This window comes from Taudactylus pleione, unplaced genomic scaffold (genome assembly GCF_031769625.1).
Source record: "Taudactylus pleione unplaced genomic scaffold, aTauple2 ptg000671l, whole genome shotgun sequence".
In the NCBI taxonomy this organism is placed as follows: domain Eukaryota; kingdom Metazoa; phylum Chordata; class Amphibia; order Anura; family Myobatrachidae; genus Taudactylus; species Taudactylus pleione.
In genome coordinates this window covers 4,987,501-5,009,298 of record NW_028285073.1, presented here as the reverse complement: position 1 = coordinate 5,009,298, position 21,798 = coordinate 4,987,501, and the positions used below count along the sequence as shown (strand labels likewise).

Here is a 21,798-nt window from a genome sequence, read left to right as displayed (position 1 = left end):
GATACCTTGGGGGTATAGGTGTGACGTCAGTCATCGGGCACCATAGAGTTAAGCTTTCAGCCTCCCAGGATGCACTAGGGTCGGCACCTCAGTTAGTTACCAAGCCATAGGCCGGAGGAGGAGAAGGAAGAGAGAGAAAGAAGATCTGGATACACACACAAGAATCACACTCTCACCAGAGGGAGACGGAAAAACCAGTGACCAGAATAAAGCCCATCTGCAGCACAGGTGCGACAGGGCGGGAGTCCTGTGGAACCCTATGGACTTCGTAGAAATAGAGATAACAAAGGTAAGTTCTTACCATATCTCATATTTTCTACTTCAGGGTCCATAGGGTATCCACAGGATACCTTGGGGATGTCCCAAAGCAGTATCCTTTAAGGGTGGGGACGCTCCTGTGCTGAAAGGAGAATCCGCCGCCCGAAGAAAGCATCCTGAGAGGCGAAGGTGTCAAACCTGTAATACTTCACGAAGGTATGGACAGAGGACCACGTAGCAGCCTTGCAGATCTGGACTGCAGAGGCACCACGTCGAGCTGCCCACGAAGGACCCACAGACCTAGTGGAATGAGCCTTCAAAGAAGGAGGAGCCGGCAGACCTTCATGAAGATAAGCTTCAGAAATAGCCATACGGATCCAGGCTGCCAAAGTTTGCTTTGAAGCAGGCCAACCCTTTTTACGGAAGCCATAGAGGACAAACAAGGCGTCCGACTTCCTAAACAAAGAAGTGCGGTCAACATAAGTCCTTAAGGCCCGCACAACATCCAAAGTGGCCTCACTCACTGAAAGGCCAGGTGAGTTAAAGGCCGGAACAACTATTTCCTCGTTAACATGAAACTGGGAAACAACTTTGGGAAGAAATTCAGGCCGAGTGCGGAGCACTGCCCTGTTCCCATGAAAAATCAAGAAAGGGGGTCTACAAGAAAGAGCCCATAAATCAGAAACACGTCTGGCCGAAGCAATGGCCAGAAGGAAAACAGTCTTCGCTGTTAGCCATTTAAGATCCACTGAGCCCAGTGGTTCAAACGGCGGTCCCTCAGGACCACAGCCAAATCCCAAGGCGCCACAGGTGGAACAAAGGGCGGCTGAATGCGGAGAACACCTTGCATAAAGGTGCGCACATCGGTGAAACCAGACAGACAGGGCCGAAACCTGTACCTTCAAAGAAGCAAGGCGAAGCCCATGATCTAGTCCCGCTTGTAGGAAGGCGAGTATCCGAGACAGACGAAACTCCCGCGGTGCATAACCTCTCGGTCGACACCACTGGAAGAACGTATGCCACACGCGATGGTATATCCTCGCGGAAGACGGTTTCTGAGCTCGTAACATGGTACGCACTACAGAGCTGGAAAACCCCCTGGACCTCAACATGGCTGTCTCAACAGCCACGCCGTCAAAGACAGCCGAGTCAGGTCCGGGTGAAGACAAGGACCCTGCGACAGAAGGTCCGGTCGTAGCGGCAACCGCAGAGGACTGTCCACGGACAGACCCTGAAGGTCTGAGAACCAGTGCCGTCTGGGCCACGCGGGAGGTATCAACAGGAGCGTCCCTCCTTCCTGTTTGAATTTCCGGATTACCCGTGGAAGAAGGGAAACCGGAGGAAACAGGTAAGCGAACCGGAACGTCCACCGGACGGACAGAGCATCCACCAGAGATGCCTCTTCGTCTCTTGTGCGAGACCCGTACACCGGCAACTTGTTGTTGTGCCGGGACGCCATGAGGTCGATCTCTGGAAGACCCCACTTGTCCACCAGTAGTTGAAAAACGTCCGGGTGCAGGGACCATTCCCCCGGATGAACGTCCTAGCGACTTAGAAAGTCCGCCTCCCAATTTAGCACTCCCGGGATGAAGACAGCCGATATGGCCGGAAGATTGCGCTCCGCCCATACCAGTATCCGAGAAACCTCTACGAGAGCCGCCCGACTTTGGGTTCCTCCTTGCCGGTTTATGTAGGCCACGGTGGTAGCGTTGTCTGACTGGACCTGCACTGGGCGACCCTGGAGAACCCGATGTGCCTGCTGAAGGGCATTGAAGACCGCACGGAGTTCCAAGATATTTATTGGAAGCTCCGCTTCTGTCGGAGTCCACCTGCCCTGGAACAAGTGTGGACCCGAAACTGCTCCCCAGCCCCGAAGACTGGCGTCCATTGTCAACAGGACCCAATTTGGTACCCAGAACGGACGTCCCTTGCTGAGATGGGTCGTCTGTAACCACCAGGCAAGGGACAGGCGAACCTCCGGGGTGAGCACCATCGTCTGGGACCTTAGAGACTGAGGCAGCCCGTTCCACTTGGACAGGATCAGGTGCTGCAGAGGTCTGGAGTGAAACTGGGCATATTCCACCATGTCGAACACCGACACCATGGAGCCCAGTAACCTCATCGCCGAGTGTAGAGACACCCGGCGGCTGTGCAGACAACTGCGCACCCTCGACTGTAAAGCAGAGATCTTTTCCCCCGTCACAAAGATCCTTTGCTGTCCCGAGTCCAATAAGGCTCCGAGGTGCAGAATCCGCAGAGACGGGATTAGAGTGGACCTGCCAGTTTATTAACCAGCCGTGCCGTTGCAGTAGCACAATGGTCAGGTCCAAGTGGTGCAGAAGGAGCTCCGGAGATCCTGCCACTAATAAAAGGTCGTCCAAGTACGGCAACATGCGGACTCCCTGCAGGTGCAGAGAAGCTGCCATGACCGCCATCACCTTGGTGAACACACGCGGTGCTGTTGCCAGGCCAAAAGGGAACGCCCGAAACTGAAAGTGGTCGCTGCGGATTGCAAACCTGAGGAACTGTCGATGGTGCAAAAGAATAGGGACATGCAGGTAAGCGTCCTGTATGTCCAATGACACCATGTAGTCCCCAGGTTCCAGGGCCAGAATGATGGACCGTAGGGTCTCCATCCGAAACTTCGGCACCCGCAAAGACTTGTTGAGAGCTTTGAGGTTGAGAATCGGACGATACGACCCATTGGATTTCTGCACCAAAAAGAGATTGGAATAGAAACCCTGGCCCCTCTGGGAGAATTGAACAGGCACTATAACTCCAGCCTGGAGCATAGTGTGCAAGACCTTCCGCAGCTCCGTGGCCTTGTTCCGGTCTGATGGTAGACCCGTGGTGAAAAATCGAGCCGGGGGTCTGTGCCGGAAAGAGAGGGCGTACCCGTGGGAGACCACCTCGAGAACCCAAGTGTCTGTCATGGTGACCGACCAACACCGGGCGAACTGCAGCAGGCGGCCTCCCACTTTGGAATCCCCCAAAGGGAGGCCCGGACTGTCAGGCCGCAGGCTTGTCATCTGGCTTAGGGGCCGGACGTCTGGTACTCCATGCCTGCTTCCGGGGCTTGGCCGATTTCTTGGGACCAGCCTGTCGGGAAAAGACTGTGGTTTGGGCCTGCCCTGGGCCCTATAAGACCGAAAGGACGATGGTCCTGAACCAGAAGGAACAGCGGCCGACAGGAGACATGCCGATTTGGCTGCTGCCAGCGTGGCCACAATCTTGTCCAGATCTGGACCGAAGAGAACTTCTCCGTTAAAGGGCAACGCCTCCAAACCCTTTTTGGAATCAGCGTCCGCCTTCCAGGATCGCAACCACAAGGTGCGACGAGCAGCCACCGCTGCTGAAGAAATTCGAGACACCAGGGTACTAATGTCTAAGGTCGCCTCGTTGATATAAGTGGCCGAATCACGGAGATTACCAATCAACTCCACCTGTTCGGCCGGACAGTCGGAATCAAAGGACGCCTCCAATGAATCCTCCCAGCGCTCCATCGCTCTGGCAACCCAGCAAATGGCCATAGCCGGCCGCGCTGCCCCCCCCCTGCAAGGGAATAAGCGGACTTCAGGCAGATCTCCACCTTGCGGTCCATAGCATCCTTAAGGGAGGGCATGGATGGCATCGGCAATGTGGCACTACGGACAAGACGTGTCACGTGAGAATCCACCTGTGGAGGGGATTCCCACTTAGCAAAATAATTATCCGCAAACGGATAAGCCACCGCCAGGCGCCTCTGCGGCTGGTATCGCTTGCCAGGCTGTTTCCACGCCTCCTCTAAATGGTCCACTAACTGACCCGAAAGAGGAAAGACTGTGGCGTCATCCTTCACATCCTTAAAAAAGGCATACTTGGGATTTAGCCGCTGGGGGAACTTCGTCCTCAATCACCAAGGCTGTGCGGACTGCCTGAATAAGTCCAGGAATATACACCTTGGACCTAGCGTCAGCGTCCTTAGTATGGAGAGGTTCCTAATCATAAGGATCCAGAATCTCCCCATCATCAGACGTCCCTTCGTCATCCTCATAAGGAGCCGACAGAGACGCCACTGGCCGTTTATGTGGCCGCATCACAGCCTCCCCCTGCAACACATCCGAGAAGTGCTGTACAGAACTCGTCAGGGAGTTAACCCACGCCGGCTCCTGAGAAACCGGGAGAGGGGAAATAGGGAGACTGCGGGGTACCACCAATTGTCTTGGGAAACCCTGCATGGGTGACGACACCACTGATTGCTGGGACAAACCCATCTGCGTAAACGCGGGCTGCGGAGCTAACTGGCCCACTAAGGTTGTAAGCGCCTGAGCGAAACAAGCCCAGGGCGGCTCCTGTACCGGTGCTGTAACCGTAATAGGCCGCGCCACTGACAAACACTGCCGGCAGAGGCCCTCCGCGCTACCCTCCCCCTCCGCTAAAGGTACTTTACACGTAGTACACTGTAGCCGGAGAGGAAAATCACTTTCAGACATGATGGTACAAAGTATGTGACCCCTCTCACCAATTGTTTTTTAAAGAGGCGAGAGACCACCGTGCAGCACTGCACCGCAAGGGCTTAGCACAAAGAACAGGGACAGTAATAAAGCTGACAGTCAAAATAGAAGATACAGGCAGCAGCGCTAGCACAGTCATATACAATGCAAAGAAAATCAATTCTTGCACTAACCAGCGCTGATAAATCAACTACACAGACACAGAGTCTGGTAGGACACAGCGCTGCATACACAGACCTGACCACAGCGGAGGAGAGGTATTTTGGGGGGCCCAGACCACGATGCCTCCGTCCAGGCTTCCAGCAGCGTTCACCATGCGTTCAGGAAGATGGTCGCCGAGGAGCAGAGAGGAGGCTGGCCTGGGGGAGGAGCGCTGCCACAGGGCCAGTCGGCGTGTTGCAGAGAGGGCTGTGTGCAGCGGGGGATGCGCCGGCTGTGAGACAGGGAAGGCGCGCTCCCCTGGCATGCATTTAACCCCCGGGATGCCGCAGCGCTACCGCTCTGCTGCGGTCCGCTGTCCCAGGGGGGTAGTGGAAGCGCAGGTTATATACCTGGCTCCACGCTGCTGCCAATCCCCAGGGAGCCCCCTGCCTGGGGACTTTGGCCATGTAACAGCGGGGACCCACGGCGGGACCCCGCTGCTTACCTTGCTGTCTCCCTTGATTCCGGCCATGGTCCGGAACATCTGGGGTCACCGCTAGCCGTGACCCCAGATGCTCACCAGCATCCCCGGATCGGTACCGGCGTTCTGGTACCGGCGGGGGTGTAGGGAAGACAGCATGGACGTCAGGACTGACTGTCCATGCTGTACATCCAGATGTGCAGCCACAGCTGCATGCAGGAAAACTTCAGGGGCACTTCTTAGCCCCCACTCCAACAAGTGCACCCGACTCCGGCCGGGCACCAAACTAAACTGAGGTGCCTTGGCTTGGGGGCGGGGTATAGGAGGGGGACCCTAGTGCATCCTGGGAGGCTGAAAGCTTATATCTATGGTGCCCGATGACTGACGTCACACCTATATCCCCAAGGTATCCTGTGGATACCCTATGGACCCTGAAGTAGAAATATACTTACATACGCACATTTATATACACACATACATACATGTACTTACACAATACACACAAATAAAACAACTTCCACACATACAAAAACCTTCCAACATTGGTGCTTCCCTATTTGAGACATGATCATGCCATATGGGGGTGTGACTATTGACTTCTCCAAATTAAGTAATGGTTACATGATCTCATAACACATATATTTACACAAGTAGCTACTGAAGCTCCTCGAGAAACTAGATCCCATTAATATTGAAGCCCAATATGAAATATGAAATAGTAACTATTAATCTCTAGGTTGCTAAGACTTGTTGAATATGCATATTTAACCCTTCCAGAACCCACAGCACCAATCACAGAGAATACCCAGAATTCAGCAGAGAGCCAGGGACAGGCTACCTGGCAGCCGCACATGGATGAATCTCCCTTGCTACACAAGACACTTTCTGATGAAAATGTCTTAATGTTGACCAGAGAATAAGAGCAGATTGTTGCCGGAGGCTGAGCTGTGTCCCAGATACAACCAATAAGACTTTAGCATGACATAAAAATACAGTCATGACATGTCTCTGCTCTGTTTGAATGTTTCTGGCCCAAAGAGCTGACAGTCTAACGAACCCTACTTATCATGCAATTAAACCTACAAAAAAATTGAAATTATACAGGTTTTTTTTGTTTAAAAGGAGAACTATATCTAAATAATAGATCCATTCATGAATGTGAAAATGATAAATGTTTATTTCATAGTAATATCACTTCTACAATTTTTTGCCTGCCCTGTCTATTTTCAGTCCTGTCCAAACTTACCCACAGTCCAATTGAGTTTTACTCTTCTCCTGGAAGGAGAAAACAATGGGGAATAGAAGGAAAACCATGGAATTGTATGTATTGTGTTCTCTATAAGCAGCTTATCAGCATCAGCACCGAAACTAGGTAAAGTTCTATAAAAATAATATTTTATATATTTATCATTAAATATAGTCATTGGGCCATTTCTGGTGGCTAAAAGTGGTAACTAATAGAATATGTCTGTCAGATGGGGGTATGATTATATGGACCTACAGGAATCTGCAAGCTCTCTGCTTGCAGCTTCCTATAGATCCGCACGGTTACACCCCAAATGCTGTGTGCACACCATCAGCCAGCTCTTGAAGCCTCTTGGAAAGCTGCATCAGCTAAAAAGATACAGGGAACCTCAATAAGGTGAAGGAGCAATTCAGTAAAACTAACATTTTCCTGTGCATGTTCCATTGATAATACTATATTTTTCCAAACTGTTATGAACAAAAAGTTGGGTCTAAAAATGCAAAACCTCAAATAATCATTAAATATGGAAACTAGAAAAACCTATGCATGTATAAACAACATATACATTTATATTCTAGTAAAGAATCACACTACTTTGTTTTGACATTGGAGATGTGAAATCAGCAGTTTAGAAGCCACTTACCAACTGTTTGTTGAAGTTTTGCACACATTGTTCAAACTGTTCGTCTTTTGTCTCATCTGCTTTCCCAAGTTTTTGTAACACCTAGTGAGGGAAAAAACAACAACAAGAAAAAAAAAAAACAGAAAGTTAAACAATTTTGAAAATATGATTTAATTTACAAATTTTTTTTTTTTTTTACTGATTTAGTTTTTTTCTATATGCAGTTTTACGGAAGATGTTATTCTAGAGTAGGTACACTGATTCAACCATACTACACTTAAATATGACAGAACAGGGCATACTTGCTTAATCTCCTCGACTACCTGGTATACTCAAAATTTTGAAAAGTTTTCCTGAAATCCCAAAAGTATAGTTGGATCCTATCACTCCTTCTACAGAGGTTGCATCATCATGCTTCGCCAGGCAGGTTCATATAATGCGATTTGCACTATCGTGGCCCCTCACACCCACTACTGGAGGGGAGGTGCAAAAAGTAGAAAACTGTCACAGGGAGGATACCTATCAGGAAGGATACCTATGACTACACACACAGATCATTAACTTACTGTTAGGAGCAAATCCAACAGAAATTAAGAAATCTACCCCTGGGGAAAAAATTGCCTCTGTGCATGGTGTACACAAAGTGTATACACTCCCAGTACCCCATCTCTACAGCCAGCATCAATGTAACAAATACATGCCGTACAATGTGTATACACTTCCAGTACACCATCTCTACAGCCAGCATCAATGTAACAAGTATATTCTATACAGTCTGTATACACGCTCAGCACCCCATCTCAACAGCCAGCATCAATGTAACAAATACATGCCGTACAATGTGTATACAATTCCAGTACACCATCTCTACAGGCAGCATCAATGTAACAAATATATTTTATACAATGTGTATATGCTCCAAAGTACCCTATTTCTCCATCTAGCATCAATGTAACCAAGTAATATATGCAATACAATGTGTCTATATACACTGCCAGCACCCCATCTCTCTATCTAGCATCACTGTAACCAAGTAATATATGCAATACAATGTCTGTATACACTGCCAGCACCCTTCTCTACATCTAGCATCAATGTAACTAATATATGCAATACAATGTGTATATACACTGCCAGCACCCATCTCTCCATCTAGCATCAATGTAACTAATATATGCAATACAATGTGTATATACACTGCCAGCACCCATCTCTACATCTAGCATCAATGTAACTAATATATGCAATACAATGTGTATATACACTGCCAGCACCCATCTCTACATCTAGCATCACTGTAACTAGTATATGCAATACAATGTGTATATACACTGCCAGCACCCATCTCTCCATCTAGCATCAATGTAACTAATATATGCAATACAATGTGTATATACACTGCCAGCACCCCATCTCCTGATCTAGCATCAATGTAACTAATATATGCAATACAATGTGTGTATACACTGCCAGCACCCTTCTCTACATCTAGCATCAATGTAACTAACAAATATATGCAATACAATGTGTATATACACTGCCAGCACCCCATCTCTCCATCTAGCATCAATGTAACTAATATATGCAATACAATGTGTGTATACACTGCCACCACCCCAACTCTCCATCTAGCATCAATATAACTAACAAATATATGCAATACAATGTGTCTATATACACTGCCAGCAGGGGCGTATCTAGCCATTGGCCAGGATGGCACTCGCCAGGGACGCCAGCCAAAGGGGGTCACCATCCGGCAGTGCCACCAGCAGCCAAGGGGTAGAATCAGGCCGGGACTAGCGGCGGTGAAGCCGGTGTCTTGCACCGCACCCAACGCTAGTGCCCCGGGCCCCACAAGTGTAGGGCAGACCGCAGTGAGAGCAGTCTGCCCTACACAGTTACAAACACACAGCTGCCAGCGGCAGCTGTGTGTTTGTTATAGCAGCCAGCCAATGAGAGTCAGATAGACTCTCATTGGCTGCTGCGTCGTCCATGGAGGGAGCCGGCTGGAGCTCACTCATGAGCTCCGTGAGACGTCATGATGTCTCCAAAAAGGCAATTTAAACAAACGCGATCCACATTAAATAGGGCAGCACTCAAAACAATGGGGATTATCACTTAATCACCCTAATCACAGTAAACAGACAAAAGTAAGAAAGTTTCAGTGCGCTCCTAATGGGATTTCAAAAAACCTTCCAAAGAAATTGCAATCAATATGTCCACAATAATTCTATTTGAAGGTGATTATATTGGATGCATACCCAGACGGGGAAGGTAACGCTCTATAGGGGGAGCATAATAATACCCCTATATGTGTTAAAGTGTACCTTTCTCAAAAGGTCATATTTGGTACGCTTCCATTTTTATGTTTCTAATTATATTCCCAATAAAGTGTAAAAGATTTTATGCTATAGTGGCTACCTCTCTTTGTGTTTTTCATGGACATATATTATAAGAAGTTTGCACAAGAGAAGAGCCGCATCTAAAAGAGGAATAGAACGGAAAATTTATTGGAATGGTGAATCTGCAGTGAACTGGTTATAAATATTTCATTTACTTCTTATAGACTGTCTGACATAATTTTGAAAAAGAATTGTGTTGCACCCACATGCATAGTGGTATATTACAACCATTTTTTGTTGAAGGAACTGAATGGTGAAATCATCACGTCACAGAAATTATAAGGATTGTCTCAAAAACAAAGTGGTTCAAATAACTAGAGTGGACCTATGGAGTAGTGGTATCATGATGTCTCACCCATCCCATAGTGCAGAGCGAGAGCGGGCCCGGAGGAGTGGACAGCGGTGGTCGTCGGCAGGAGCGGGGATCAGGTAAGTTGTTTTTTTCTGTGTGTGTGTATGTGTAATCGTAGGGGGCACTGTATAGGGGGTGGCCGCTACTGGGTGCACTTTATTGGGGGGGCGCTACTAGGGGCACTGTATAGAGGCGCCGCTACTGGGGCCACTTTATGGGGGTGTGTGGCCACTACTGAGGGCACTGTATACGGGAGACTACTACTGGAGGCACTGCATAGGGGGGACTACTACTGGGGGCGCTGCTTCATAGGGGAGATTACTGTTGGGGGCATTGTATAGGGGGGATTACTACTGGGGGCACTGCAGCATAGCGGAGATTACTACTGGGGGCACTGTATAAGGGGTGGCCGCTACTGGGGGCACTGTATAGGGGAGACTACCACCAGGGGCACTGCATAGGAGGATTAATACTGGGGGCACTGCATAAGGGGGACTACTACTGGGGTCACAGCATCGGGGGGACTACTACTGTGGGCACTGCCTGAAATTATGAGGGGAGGGGGGCGCCAGTCCATTACACTGCCAGGGGCGCTCGGATCCCTAGATACATCCCTGACTGCCAGCACCCATCTCTCCATCTAGCAGCAATGTAACGAACAAATATATGCAATACAATGTGTGTATACACTGCTAGCATCCAATCTCTCCATCTAGCATCAATGTAACGAAGTATTATATGTAATACAATGTGTGTATACACTGCCAGCACCCATCTCTCCATCTAGCATCAATGTAACCAAGTAATATATGCAATACAATGTGTGTATACACTGCCAGCACCCATCTCTCCATCTAGCATCAATGTAACGAAGTATTATATGTAATACAATGTGTGTATACACTGCCAGCACCCATCTCTCCATCTAGCATCAATGTAACGAAGTATTATATGTAATACAATGTGTGTATACACTGCCAGCACCCATCTCTACATCTAGCATCAATGTAACCAAGTAATATATGCAATACAATGTGTATACACTGCCAGCACCCCATCTCCTGATCTAGCGTCAAAGTAACTAATATATGCAATACAATGTGTGTATACACTGCCAGCACCCATCTCTACATCTAGCATCAATGTAACCAAGTAATATATGCAATACAATGTGTGTATACACTGCCAGCACCCCATCTAGCATCAAAGTAAGTAATCACAATGTGTATATACACTGCCAGCACCCATCTCTACATCTAGCATCAATGTAACTAATATATGCAATACAATGTGTGTATACACTGCCAGCACCCTTCTCTACATCTAGTATCAATGTAACTAACATATATATGCAATACAATGTGTATATACACTGCCAGCACCCCATCTCTCCATCTAGCATCAATGTAACTAATATATGCAATACAATGTGTGTATACACTGCCAGCACCCTTCTCTACATCTAGTATCAATGTAACTAACATATATATGCAATACAATGTGTATATACACTGCCAGCACCCATCTCTCCATCTAGCATCAATGTAACTAATATATGTAATACAATGTGTATATACACTGCCAGCACCCATCTCTCCATCTAGCATCAATGTAGCTAATATATGTAATACAATGTGTATATACACTGCCAGCACCCATCTCTCCATCTAGCATCAATGTAGCTAATATATGCAATACAATGTGTATACACTGCCAGCACCCCATCTCTCCATCTATAATCAATGTAACCAAGTAATATATGCAATACAATGTGTGTATACACTGCCAGCACCCATCTCTACATCTAGCATCAATGTAACCAAGTAATATATGCAATACAATGTGTATATACACTGCCAGCACCCATCTCTCCATCTAGCATCAATGTAACTAATATATGCAATACAATGTGTATATACACTGCCAGCACCCATCTCTCCATCTATAATCAATGTAACCAAGTAATATATGCAATACAATGTGTGTATACACTGCCAGTACCCATCTCTACATCTAGCATCAATGTAACCAAGTAATATATGCAATACAATGTGTATACACTACCAGCACCCATCTCTCCATCTAGCATCAATGTAACTAATATATGCAATACAATGTGTATATACACTGCCAGCACCCCATCTCTACATCTATAATCAATGTAACCAAGTAATATATGCAATACAATGTGTGTATACACTGCCAGTACCCATCTCTACATCTAGCATCAATGTAACCAAGTAATATATGCAATACAATGTGTATATACACTGCCAGCACCCCAACTCTCCATCTATAATCAATGTAACCAAGTAATATATGCAATACAATGTGTATACACTGCCAGCACCCATCTCTCCATCTAGCATCAATGTAACTAATATATGCAATACAATGTGTATATACACTGCCAGCACCCATCTCTACATCTATAATCAATGTAACCAAGTAATATATGCAATACAATGTGTGTATACACTGCCAGTACCCATCTCTACATCTAGCATCAATGTAACCAAGTAATATATGCAATACAATGTGTATATACACTGCCAGCACCCCAACTCTCCATCTATAATCAATGTAACCAAGTAATATATGCAATACAATGTGTGTATACACTGCCAGCACCCATCTCTACATCTAGCATCAATGTAACTAATATATGCAATACAATGTGTATATACACTGCCAGCACCCATCTCTCCATCTATAATCAATGTAACCAAGTAATATATGCAATACAATGTGTGTATACACTGCCAGTACCCATCTCTACATCTAGCATCAATGTAACCAAGTAATATATGCAATACAATGTGTATACACTGCCAGCACCCATCTCTCCATCTAGCATCAATGTAACTAATATATGCAATACAATGTGTATATACACTGCCAGCACCCATCTCTCCATCTATAATCAATGTAACCAAGTAATATACGCAATACAATGTGTGTATACACTGCCAGCACCCATCTCTCCATCTAGCATCAATGTAACTAATATATGCAATACAATGTGTGTATACACTGCCAGCACCCATCTCTACATCTATCATCAATGTAACCAAGTAATATATGCAATACAATGTGTATACACTGCCAGCACCCATCTCTCCATCTAGCATCAATGTAACTAATATATGCAATACAATGTGTGTATACACTGCCAGTACCCATCTCTACATCTAGCATCAATGTAACCAAGTAATATATGCAATACAATGTGTATATACACTGCCAGCACCCCAACTCTCCATCTATAATCAATGTAACCAAGTAATATATGCAATACAATGTGTGTATACACTGCCAGTACCCATCTCTACATCTAGCATCAATGTAACCAAGTAATATATGCAATACAATGTGTGTATACACTGCCAGCACCCATCTCTACATCTAGCATCAATGTAACTAATATATGCAATACAATGTGTATATACACTGCCAGCACCCCATCTCTCCATCTATAATCAATGTAACCAAGTAATATATGCAATACAATGTGTGTATACACTGCCAGTACCCATCTCTACATCTAGCATCAATGTAACCAAGTAATATATGCAATACAATGTGTATACACTGCCAGTACCCATCTCTCCATCTAGCATCAATGTAACTAATATATGCAATACAATGTGTATATACACTGCCAGCACCCATCTCTCCATCTATAATCAATGTAACCAAGTAATATACGCAATACAATGTGTGTATACACTGCCAGCACCCATCTCTCCATCTAGCATCAATGTAACTAATATATGCAATACAATGTGTGTATACACTGCCAGCACCCATCTCTACATCTATCATCAATGTAACTAATATATGCAATACAATGTGTCTATATACACTGCCAGCACCCAATCTCTCCATCTAGCATCAATGTAACTAATATATACAATACAATGTGTGTATACGCTGCCAGCACCCCATCTCCTGATCTAGCATCAATGTAACTAATATATGCAATACAATGTGTATATACACTGCCAGCACCCATCTCTCCATCTAGCATCAATGTAACTAATATATGCAATACAATGTGTATATACACTGCCAGCACCCCATCTCTCCATCTAGCATCAATGTAACTAATATATGCAATACAATGTCTATATACACTGCCAGCACCCATCTCTACATCTAGCATCAATGTAACAGAAATGCCATACAATGTGTTCACACTCCTAATACCCCATTTCTACAGCCAGCATTAATGTAACAAGTACATTCTATACAATGTGTATAATACTCTCACAGTACTCAATCTCTACAGCCAGCATCAATATAAGAAATGCATTTATGCAATGTGTATACCCCATCTATATAGCCAGTATTCAGTGTAACAACTGTAAGGCACTGCGCTGCAAATATTTTAAACGACACCCGGAGTCAGTGTTAAGTATGCTGGGCTTCACACTGACTGCGGGTGCAGTTTTAAATATAGACCCGCAACCCAGGCTAATTATCGCATTTGTTCAGCCGAAACAAAGAGGATGAAAAAACAAAAGGGTGAAAAAAAATTGTTGAAAAAAAAAAAAAAAAAAGGAAGGGATTTTCGGTGAAAAATCTCCATTTTTCGCCCAAGAAGAAATATCGGGGCTAATTGGATACCGCCCTACGTGTTTCTTGTGTTATATTGGAATAAATGTTATGTAGATAAGAGAAACCTATCAATCAAGCATAATTTACTATGTAAATAATACCAGGTAGTGCAGTCTATTTGCTACTTTTATTCTTGTGTGCCATCACTAATTTGCCAGAATAGCAAGTAGACAAATTGGACTTGCTGCAATCTTGGTTTATTTACATTTAACAATACACTATAGGACAGTACAGTCAGCCTACATGTCACTGTTTAGCTGTTTCTTTCTCCGAAGCGCAGTGGAGTGTATAAATTCTCTTCAGAAATAAATAATGTCAAGGGACTGAGACATCATCCAGCATACAGCATATAGACTTTTGAATAATTACTTGGTAATGCCCCTTTAAGGCTGCATGCACCAGGTGTGTGATACGTTGGACAGGTATAAGCACTGAAAACACCCGTAATGTGATATGGCAAAATCCCCATGTTGAGTGGCCACGCACATTCTCATGCACTTCTGTAATGAAATATACACGTGGCTGCATTCGCTATGTGGATATTTTGCAAATGGAATGATAATAAAACTGTCGAACTTCATGCATACGCATCATCACCCCCAGTGTTTTCTGATGAAAAGCTCAGTCATTATCACTAGTATCAGCACTTACACCTACCCTATACTGGGTGCAAGGGATCTGTCTGAAACAGGTGCCCACTCTGGCTATATGCCCAAAACATTCCCTTGAGACAGTTCTCCTAGATGCATTTACCTAGTTGACACCCAGAAACACCCATTGCACCTATGGAGAGAAATGGCAGAGATTCTTCCGTCTGTAGATACACAGATATATACGCATGCGCAGCTTGTTAGATTAGACAGATGGGGCCGCATATGGAGCTGTGTCACGATTTTTCAATCATATTATTTTGGGACATTTACAGTTACAGTTGTTTAGGTTTAATAGAAAAAAAAGAGACAGTTTGGTCAGTAAAGCTGGGTACACATTAGACAATATGTTGGCCGATCAGACGGATCTGTCTGATATATTGTTAATATTGTCTAATGTGTATGTTCTATGTCGGGCCATGCACTCTCCCTTTTGGTCGTCAGTCGCATCGTCAGGATGGCCCTACATGCAGCTCAATCTGACGAAGTGACTGACGACCCCATGCAGCCAGATGCACAGGGGCCGACATATTGGGGGGTCGGGCACCGGACAGTCTAGTGTGTTCCGGCCACGTAATATGTTAGCCCGTCATCCGTGCAGTCGCCCATTGGAGTGCTGGGTACACATATCCTTTAATGTGTACCCACTACCCAGATTAACACTGGTAAATTTGTATTAGATAGACAGACAGACAGACAGACAGACAGACAGATAGACAAGATACAAACTGCAGTTCACAACCCTAGAGTCCTTAAGTGCAGCTACATTTTACTCATACCATTTAATTATTTAACATTTAGGCATGGTTAAACAGAGTATCTTCTTGCTGAACCACAAGGCAAAATACTCATTTGAGAGAATTCTTTTGTATGTGAATTTGCAAACCCCAGCCAAATAAATAGCCCAGAGGAAGTGTCCTTAAACATGCAGAAAATATATTGACAGAATAAGTTCCTGCAGTAACGAAGATCAATTCCGTCTGTTGAAAATGCAGCAACTGGTACAGAGTTCAGATGTAGAAACTTCTAATACAAAATGACAACACTAATCTAAAATGGGCACCAGACAAGTCCCGATATGCTAGATTATGAAACCGCCTATTGGATAGTTTCCTTTACACCATATGAACCAAGCATAAATTAACTTAAAAGCAAAACTATCACATCTATATACTTTAAAATAAATGAAATAAAAATATCTGCAATGCAATTAATTAGAATATATAAAATTTTTGTTTCTCTTCATTATTTTGTTCTGTAGACAATGACATCTAGTCTGAGACTAAACTTCATTATTAACAATATAACCTGATAACTGAAGGTTATTTAAGTGCATCAGTGGATAGATAATATTATTTATAAAATAAGTGTAGAGATACACTGTAATGCCTTATGTCTCTTTGATGTCAATGACTCCCAGGGACCTGATTGCTCAACCAATATTAATCAGAATGCAGCCAAACAATAGGGCTGCCTCCTCTATATACTGGTGAAAGGTACATTTTAAAACTAAACTAAAACGTACTAATGGCCAAATTTATTAACACATTTTGCAAGAAATCTCCTTAAAACAGCTGTTTTCGGATTATTTCTGCAAATATGTAAGGAGTGCCCGCAGCAGGTATTGGAGAAATCTGCTGAGGTTCTGCTGTTTTCAATCACAAAAGCACCTACCATAGGTTAATATAGGGGCTGCTAAATTGTGAAATGTACCAAGGTCTGAGAAGCTACGCATTTCGCAGCTTGACCCCCTTAACTAATGCCATCTTTAGATGCCATTAACCATTGTAGCCTATGGGCTACATTTATGCATATTTTCGGGTAGCTCCGCAGCGTCCAAAGTCGGAAGTAAAGTGATTATATTAGCAATCACTTTACTTTTTATTATTATCAGTAATTTATATAGTGCACACATATTCCGCAGCACTTTACAGAGAATATTTGCCCATTCACATCAGTCCCTGCCCGTACCACAAGCTCACACACATACACACTACGGCTAATTTTTGTTGGGGGCCAATTAACCTACCAGTATATTTTTGGGGTGTGGGAGGACCCGGAGCACCAGAGGAAACCAACGCAAGCACAGGGAAAATATACAAACTCCACATAGTTAGGGCCGTGGTTTTTACACATCGCAGGAACTGTCCCTGTACATTGCTCAAATAAGTAATATCTTATTGCTGCAATATGCTATGATAAGAAATTATAATTATTGGGCTAAATGTAAAAAAATATTAATAATCATGACAATGCGTGATTATTATCAGTCCATATTGCGAAAGAATTTTAAATTTTTAATGAAAATAGCCAGGCTACGGTATGTACTAACTGTAACTGGTAGGGATAGCGGTTGCGATAAGCGATGTGCCTTTGAGTTACATCCCCGGCATATTGGAGGAGTCTTTAAAACTTTTCGAAAGCTTTCTCCAGAGAATCTGATACTGCATATGTGCACAGCGTCAGTTAATTTCCAGAGCTGGACAGAGGCTGCAGTGAGAGGAATCGTAAGATCCCTCAGCTGCGAGAATACCTCCATAGACAGACAAAGTGGTTTATGCCATCTGGGAATGGCATAAAACAACAGGGTCAAACTCTGAAAATCTTTTGCTTTTTAAAGTTTGCTACATACAGGTCACACCATAGTCTACATTCATAATGAAGAGGACTGCGGTCTGCAGCGCTAATTAGCCTTTTGCAGGAGATTTCTGTGAAATCTCCAGCATTCGGTTGCAAGTACGGATTCAGTATGATTTACCGCCGACAGTGGCATCCTGGCAGCACTGAAAATCCCGATCGTCGAAAAGTACTCACTAACCTATTCTACCCCCTAACCCTAACCCTCCCTTAGGGGTGCCTAACCCTAACCTCCCCCCTAAGTACCTAAAACCTAACCCCCCCTTCCCCGCTGTCTAAACCTAAGTCCCCGGGGGGTGACTAACCCTAACCTCCCCCTTCCCCTAGCCTAAACCTAACCTCCCGGGGGGGGGGGGTGCCTAACCCTAAGTCCCCCCCGGGAACCCTAAACCTAACCTAACCCTCCCCCCGCGGCTATCCGCACCTGGCTTACCTTCAATCAGTAAGCCAGGTGTCTGGCTCCCGGCGTAGGGAAAATGACAGACGTCGGGATTTCGACACCTGTCATTTAACCCTTTACGGGATTACACAGTCGGGAAGCCGATGGTCGGGATTCCGTTCATTGGCTTCCCGACTGTTTCCTGTAAGTACATAGTGGGAATGCACATAATTGTGCTTGAAAAATAGGCCCCTAAAAAAGGAGTATTTTGACATTTAAATTATCCAAGTAATTCATAACATAAGTGGTGCATCCACTGACATCTCAATGCACAAGTAGTAAAACTGAAACAGGGCTTTACTGTACTCCACACATACTAAAACGGGGATGTAGTCACCATCCCAGCGTGCGGGATGCTGACGGTCCTAATACCGGCGCCGAAATCCTGACAGGTCAGTATTCAGAACGTCGGCATTCCGAAGGTAAATATCGGGGTGCACGGGGAGGGTAGCGTTACCTAGCGGGGTTAGGTTGAGGCACTAGGGGGAGGGTTAGAATTAGGGTGCGGGGAGGGGGAGGATAGGTTTAGGCACCGGGGAGGGGGTGTTCGGTTTAGGGTGCGGTGAGGGGGAAGTTAGGTTTAGGCACTGGGGGGGGGGCTTAGGGTTAAGCCCAGAGAAGGCTGGGTTAGGGTTAGCGTAGGGGTTACAAAAATACTTACCAGTCAGTTCAATGGGTGTCGGAATTCTGCCTGTCGGTATGCCACTGTCAGTATTATGACTAGCGGCATCCCGACATCCGTGATATCATACCCAACCCACTAAAAAGTTATGGCTTTAAATGTTAACTCACACAATCAATAGTATTACAATATATTAAACCCAGAAATCCATCGTCCATTTCGCAACAGCACACCGCACCCATCTCCTTACCCTGCCTCAGCTTTCCCAGAGATCTCTTCAAGTTAATCTGGTTTATCAGAAATTAAGAACAAAGTTGGGGAAACATGTTAAGACCTATAGTGCAGGAAATCTGTCAAACATACAATGCAACAGAAACAAACTTACACAACTATAGGGGCAGTTACTATTTGCTGCAACATACTGTACATAGGGCCTGATTCTTCACAGATCGCTACTGCGATCACGGCTGCGTAATCTCATGTAGTTGTACTGTGAAAATATGCTAAATGTTTGCAGTCACTCAGCAAGCATAGAGACGCCCACTAACAGTTTTCTCACATCCGTAAGACCTCGCAGTCCTGTGTATACATCGGTAACAACAAGTAACATCGGACCCTCACAGAATTACAGCAGCTCTAACCTGTCTCAGAAATTGAAAAGTCTTGTCGCACGCAGCGAGTACTCAAGCTGCGTATGGTGTCGCAGTGGCTAATTTCAAATGGACAGGCACCCCTGCGTTTCTGCAATCACACCCCCGTCACCACCCCCAAACGCTGAAGTCCTGTCACTCACTCTGTGATGGCTTTCTATCTGCATGAAGTACGATCGCAATGCTAACCTGAGTACGCTCATTGCATACACATGGGTGGTACGCACCATCGGCCGATCTGTGTACGCGGCTGCAATTGCGATCCATGCTGAATCAGGCCCATAGTCCATGTTTCTGCAGCCTGCAGCACAGTGAATGACAATACCAAGTGCCAGCATATGAGAGATAATGAAATCACTCTATAAATCTAAACACACCTCCCGGTGATGACAGAGAGACCAGCTCCCAGGAGATGAGTCAAAGATAATTGTGGGAAAAGGGAGATCTCAGCGAATGTTACAGGGTTCAGGTGTGGTGGGTGCAATGTGCATTGTGCCATTTACAATAATGGCTATAGGTGAAAATCATCATTCTCAATAGATATTAATAAATAGACCCATAGTCATTACAGTCTCATACCCACGGGTGTTAACTTACAATAATGTAAATAGCATTTCAATAGAAGTACAAGCATGTAGACAGGTCAAACAATGGACACCATTTTGTCAATGTGAACTTGTCCAATTGCATTATTATTTGTGTTTTGTAGCATTATGTTGCATTTTTTCCAACACCTCTTTTTTCATTTTTTTGTTTAATGCAATTAAAAAAAAATATTAAGGTGATATACAAAGACCTCGATTCAAGTAAAGTTGGTTCATTAAGAACCACCAGTTGGTTCAGCCAGCAGGGCCAATATCCAGGGGCGTTTCTAGAGAGGAGGGGGCCCGAGTTCAGTCTCCGACACGGGCCCCCTCCTCGCCGCCCGGCAGCGCATTGAGCTGTGGACCTGATTCAGAGCCAGACGCTCTGACAGAGCGCTCGCTCTGAATCAGGGCCGGCCCTCTGGTTTTTCAGAACGGCCTCCTGGCCGCTCGCATAGCTATGGGTGACCACCCACAGCTATAGTGAGCGGCCATGATGATGGTCGCGATGGTCTTGCGACGGGCTTGCGACGAGACCCCTGTGGTAGGGTCTTGTTGACGCAAGCCCAAGAGTGCTTTAGCACTCCCACTGACATCACTTGTGATGTCAGTGGGGCCGGCCCCAGAAGGTAGCACACCCTGCACCCATTATAGATACGCCCCTACCAATATCATACTTGCCACCTGTAAATAGTTAGTCTCTCTCTCTCTCTCTCTCTCTCTTAATTCTGAAGTGTTTCGGCCAATATTATATGCTCATTCAGTCAAATGCTTCAGAACTCATTGGACAGCGCTTCACAGTGCAGATGGACAATGACCCGAAGCATACTGCAAAAGCAACCAAAGAGTTTTTTAACGCTAAAAGGTAGAATGTTATGCAATGGCCAATTCAATCCCCTGACCTGAATCCGATTGAGCATGCATTTCACTTGATGAAGACAAAATTGAAGGGAAAATGCGCCAAGAACAAGCAGGAACTGAAGACATTGAACCCAGCGTCTGGTGATGTCTATGCGTTCCAGACTTCAGCCTGTAATTGCCTGCAAAGGATTTGCAACAAAGTATTAAAAAGTGAATGTTAGATTTAGGATTATTTAGTTTGTCCCATTACTTTTGGCCCCTTAAAAAGTGGGAGGCACATATAGAAACAGTTGTAATTCCTACACCGTTCACCTGGTTTGGATGTAATTAAACTCAAATTAAATCTGAAAGTCTGCAGTTAAAGCACATTTTGTTTGTTTCATTTCAAATCCATTGTGGTGGTGAATAGAGGACAAAATATGAAAATTCTGTCAATGTCCCAATACACACACACACACATCTCTAAATCTCTCTCTCTCTATATATATATTAGGGGTGTGCACCGGCCACTTTTCGTGTTTTGTGTTTTGGTTTAGGATCTGGATCATTCTTCGTGTTTTGGATCTGTATTGGTTTTGCCAAAACCACCCTTCCGTGTTTTGGGTTCTGGGTTTTGTGTTTTGGATCTGTATTTTTTTTTTAAAAAGCATAAAAACAGCTAAAATCACAGAATTTGTGGGTTTTTCTGCTCCTATGCTATTATTAACCTCAATAACCTTCATTTCCACTCATTTCCAGTC

The 21,798-nt window shown here is 45.0% G+C and overlaps 1 protein-coding gene across 9 annotated transcripts in view; it reads right to left on the bottom strand.

Moving 5' to 3' along the window:
- The window catches only part of BIN1 (bridging integrator 1), a 162,552-nt gene that overhangs the window by 64,896 nt on the left and 75,858 nt on the right, over positions 1–21,798 (bottom strand). For all 9 annotated transcript variants that reach the window (XM_088455799.1, XM_088455802.1, XM_088455804.1 and 6 more), the window contains exon 2: positions 7,263–7,343. In XM_088455799.1, coding sequence (XP_088311925.1) covers positions 7,263–7,343 — 81 coding nt within the window. The remainder of the gene's footprint in view (positions 1–7,262; positions 7,344–21,798) is intronic.